Source organism: Trichechus manatus, unplaced genomic scaffold (genome assembly GCF_000243295.1).
Source record: "Trichechus manatus latirostris isolate Lorelei unplaced genomic scaffold, TriManLat1.0 scaffold00134, whole genome shotgun sequence".
Lineage (NCBI taxonomy): Eukaryota > Metazoa > Chordata > Mammalia > Sirenia > Trichechidae > Trichechus > Trichechus manatus.
This window is the reverse complement of record NW_004444070.1, coordinates 5,714,943-5,719,121: the sequence shown is the minus strand read 5'-3', so window position 1 is coordinate 5,719,121 and position 4,179 is coordinate 5,714,943. Positions and strand designations below refer to the sequence as shown.

At 57.9% G+C, this 4,179-nt stretch overlaps 1 protein-coding gene across 3 annotated transcripts in view; it reads left to right on the top strand.

Moving 5' to 3' along the window:
* Positions 1-1,890: 1,890 nt before the first annotated feature.
* ARSD (arylsulfatase D) overlaps positions 1,891-4,179 on the top strand; it is a 19,155-nt gene continuing 16,866 nt past the window's right edge. For 2 of the 3 annotated variants that reach the window (XM_023739453.1, XM_023739454.1), the window contains exons 1-2: positions 1,891-2,686; positions 3,844-3,965. In XM_023739453.1, coding sequence (XP_023595221.1) covers positions 2,475-2,686; positions 3,844-3,965 — 334 coding nt within the window. In that variant the 5' untranslated portion in view covers positions 1,891-2,474. The remainder of the gene's footprint in view (positions 2,687-3,843; positions 3,966-4,179) is intronic. The other variant, XM_023739455.1, reaches the window with a different exon arrangement.

The following is a 4,179-nucleotide window of genomic DNA, read 5'->3' as shown; positions in this document are numbered from 1 at the left end:
GAAGGGCCTGGTGATCTGCTTCTGCAAGGAATTAGCCAGTGAAAATCTTATGAATAGCAGCAGAACATTGTCTCATAATAGTGCCTGAAGATGAGCCCCCTGAGTTGGAAGGCACTCAGAATATGACTGGGGAAGAGCCGCCTCCTCAAAGTAGAGTCGACCTTAATGACGTGGATGGACTCAAGCTTTTGAGACCTTCATTTGCTGATGTGGGAGGACACAAAATGAGAAGAAACAGCTGCAAACATCCACTAGGATGGCGCAAGACCGGGCCGTGTTTCGGTCGGTTGTACACAGGGTCACTATGAGTTGAACCAACTCGAAAGCACGTAACAGTAACCTTTACTGGAGGTGTTCCCCAGGCCTTTCTTCTGTGGTGCCACCCAGGCTCCTGAGGGTCCGTCCAGCCTAGTTAATATTTAAAACTGCACGCTGGCCCACAACAGCGGAGAAGAAACCTACCATTCTGGGTTTTAAACGATGACCCCTGTGAAATCGAAATCCCTGTCCTAGTTGCCTGTTGACCGGCAAGTCCAAGACAGTCCAGGAGATGGACAAACAGGGCTGGCCTGCCAAGGTGGCTTCCTGGATGGTAGGCAGCGGGCTCCACGTGCCAGGACCTTTGCCAGGATTGAAAGGCTCCTCCTTGGCCCCAGCCTCCCCCAGAATGCCGCTCAGAGGCGTCTGGGGACCCAGGAAAACCTGTTTCCAAGTCAGTTCCCGGAGGCGCAGAGTGCCAGGGATTAGAAGGGATTAAGGACAGAGGCGGCCCCACACCCCTGGTCTCGCAGCTCCCGTGGGCAGAGGCCCGACCCAGCCGTGGGGAGGGGAGGACCCGGGACGCGGCCCGACCCAGCAATGGCGGGGGGAGGAGGGGAAGGAAACCAGGTGCGCGGATCCAGCACGGGGGCCGACCCAGGCATAGGGGGAAGGATCCGGGACGCGACTGGACTCGGGCGGGGCGGGGGCGTCGCGGTGGGTGGGGGTCGGCGCATAGCCCCGGAAGGCGGGGCTGGCTCGGGCCGCGGGTCCAGCACCAGGAGCAGGGCTGAGGGCAGGACTGCAGGTCCCAGGAGGGCGCTGGGAGGAGGGGACAGAGGAAGAGGAGGGGAGGCAAAGGCGGGGGGTGGGGAGGAGGAGGAGAAAGAAAGGCGGGAGAAGGGAGAGGAAGGAGCGCTAAGGAGGGGAGGGCTAAGAGGAAAAGGTGGGACCGGCCCTGGACACGCCCCCCAAGCAGGGCTGAGACCCCCTCCCCACTCTCCAGGACTCTCCCCGTCCCGCCCCGGGACTCCTTCCCTCTCCCCGGATGATGGCTGTGACCCTTCCGTCCCCGCCCCGTAACCCTGTCCTATGTCCACCCCTCCCAACGCCGCTCTGACCCCCTTACTTTCCAGGACATGCCCCCGTGGCCCTACCCACAACCACCCCCACTACACAGCCCGGCCCCACCCCACAGCCCTGCCCCTCCCCCCGTATGAAGGCTGTGACACCCCCACCTTCACAATCCAGGACACGCCCCCTCTCCCCTTGGCCCTGTCCCTTCCCATCCCCAACTACGACGGCTGCGACCCCCCCACCCCCACAATCCAGGACACGCCCCCTCCCTTCCTCCGCGCAGCCGGGTCCGCGGCCGTGACCCCCCGGGTCCACGCAGCGCTGTCTGGCCGGGGCGGGATCGAGGACACAGTCAGCGCTGGGGGCCCTGCGGGGGTCCTGTGGGTCCTCGGAACGAGCTGGACCTCCAGCCTGGAGCCGGGATTGGAACCTGGGAGGATCCGGCCTGTCCTTCCTGGCCTCCGCCCTTTCTGGGGCGGGGAAACCAGGGTCCGCCCCCGGGACGCTCCAAATGCGTGTTACACACGCAGTTTCGCTGGCGTTTCGCCTGCTTGGAAACACCCCAGTCCAACGTGCACTCCACGTCCTCGCAGTGACTATTTTGCCAGAACAGCTCCGGCTAACTGGCGTGTCTGGGGGCGCCTTTAATCCCCCGTGAATTCTTATAAAATGTAAGTCCGCCCTTTTCGGGGACTCCCAGGCCCCGCCCCGCTCATGGCGCCGGCGGAGCTCTGTGCGCCGCGGGCCTGGGCGCCAGGCGCACCTCTTGGCCGTAGTGCGGACGCGAGTACAGACAGACCCCAAACTTGAACAGACCGGGACTTAAAAAACGAGTGTGCTCAGGTTACTGGGATGTGCTGCTGTATGCAAAGCCGTCGGAGACTAATGAAGGACTAGATGCAGTCACTCGGGTTAATTCAATGACCGAAGCCCTGGTGGCGCCGTAGTTGAGTGCTTAGCTGCTAACCTAAAGGTGGTCGCTTGGAACTGGCGATCTGCTTCCTAAAGATGACAGCCTTGGAAACCCTATGGGGGCAGTTCTGCTCTGTCACATGGGGCTGCTGTGAGTCGGAATCGACCTGAGGGCACACAACGACAATTTACCGGCGATACATCTGTCTTTACACCAAGCACGTTTGATGGGCCTGCTTTTCTTTCTAAATCGTACAACCGTATTTCTGCCTTTTGTTTTGTTCTGCAGGGACTTTTATCGGGTTCTGTTCGCTGTATGTTTGCTTCTGAGGACTTGTGAGCCAAAAACAGGCAAAGCCTTTAGACCCAACGTTCTCCTGATCATGGCAGACGACCTTGGCATTGGGGATCTCGGCTGCTATGGAAATGACAGCCTGAGGTAGAGCTGGTGATGAGGGCGGTGCCGCTGTGCGCGTGTATAAACTCGTGTGGCCGGATGATGCATCCAAAATCTGCCTGTAGAAACTGGGAAATTTCTTAGTGCATCAAAATTCCACACACACACACAAATTATTTTTCTACAGAAAAAGAGGGCCCTAAAGCTTTCAAACAAGCATGGAACTGTGATAGGTGTTAGATGAGCTTGTTGGGGCCACCATAGCAAAGGACCACACACTGAGCTACTTAAGACCACAGAAATTTATCCTCTCTCGGTTCTGGAGGCCAGAAGGCTGAAATCAAGGTGTGGGCAGGGCGGCGCTCCCTCCGGAGGCTCTAGGGGAGGGTCCTTCCCCATCTCTCCCAGCTCCCGGTGGCCCCAGGCGTTCCTGGGCTTGTGGCCACATCACCCCAATCTCTGCCTCCGTCTTCATGTGGCCGTCTCCCCTCTGTGTCTCTGTCTCCTCTTCTGTCTCTTATGAGGACACTTGTCATTGGATTTACGGCCAACCCTAATAATCCAGAAACTCTCATCTCAAAATTGCTAACTTAATCACATGTAGAAAGAGCTCCCTCCCCATTTCCAAACAAGGTCCCGTTCACAGGCTCCAGGGGTTAGGACCTGGACACATCTTTTGGGGGACACAATTCAACCCACTAGTCCCTGAGTGGTGCAAATGTTAAGCACTTGGCTACTAACCCAAAGGTCGGAGGTTTGAGTCCACCCAGAGGCACCTCGGAAGAAAGGTCTGGCGGTCTCCTTCCGAAAAATCAGCCAATGAAAACCCTGTGGAGCACAGTTGTTATCTGCCACACGTGGGGTCGCCGTGAGTCACAGTGGACTTAACAGCAACACTTCGGGTTTTGGGTTTTGGTATCCAGTTAATGGTGTACCTGGGTGATGCAAACAGTTAACATGCCCAGCTGCAAACCAAAAGGTTAGAGGTTCCGGTCCCCCCAGAGGCACCTCGGAAGAAAGACTTGGCCATCGACTTCTGAAAAATCAGCCACTGAAAACCGTATGGAGTGCAGCTGTACTCTGACTCACGTGGGGTTGCCGTGAGTCAGAATCCACTAGGCTGCAACAGATTTGGTTTTGGGTTTTTGAATACTCAGGCAGTCCCCTGCGTGACAGTGACATTGGTGTGGTTTCCCCAGGACGCCGAATATCGACCGACTTGCCGAGGAAGGAGTGAGGCTCACCCAGCACCTGGCAGCTGCACCCCTCTGCACTCCGAGTCGAGCTGCTTTCCTCACAGGGAGACACTCTTTCCGGTCAGGTGAGCGTCCTCGGAAACTAGGGGACAGTCACGTCTGCGTCTTCTCACCCGATTGTCTCTGTAACTGGGGTAAGGATGGTGCTGGTGCGGTGGAAAGTGGGACACGGTCGTCTGCCACGGAATTGTCTCCTTGTGATTGTGCAGGGTGCTTTGTGTTATAGAGCCGTGCAGAAACACGTGAGTACAGGCACGCCCCAGGTTACGGGGGTGGGGT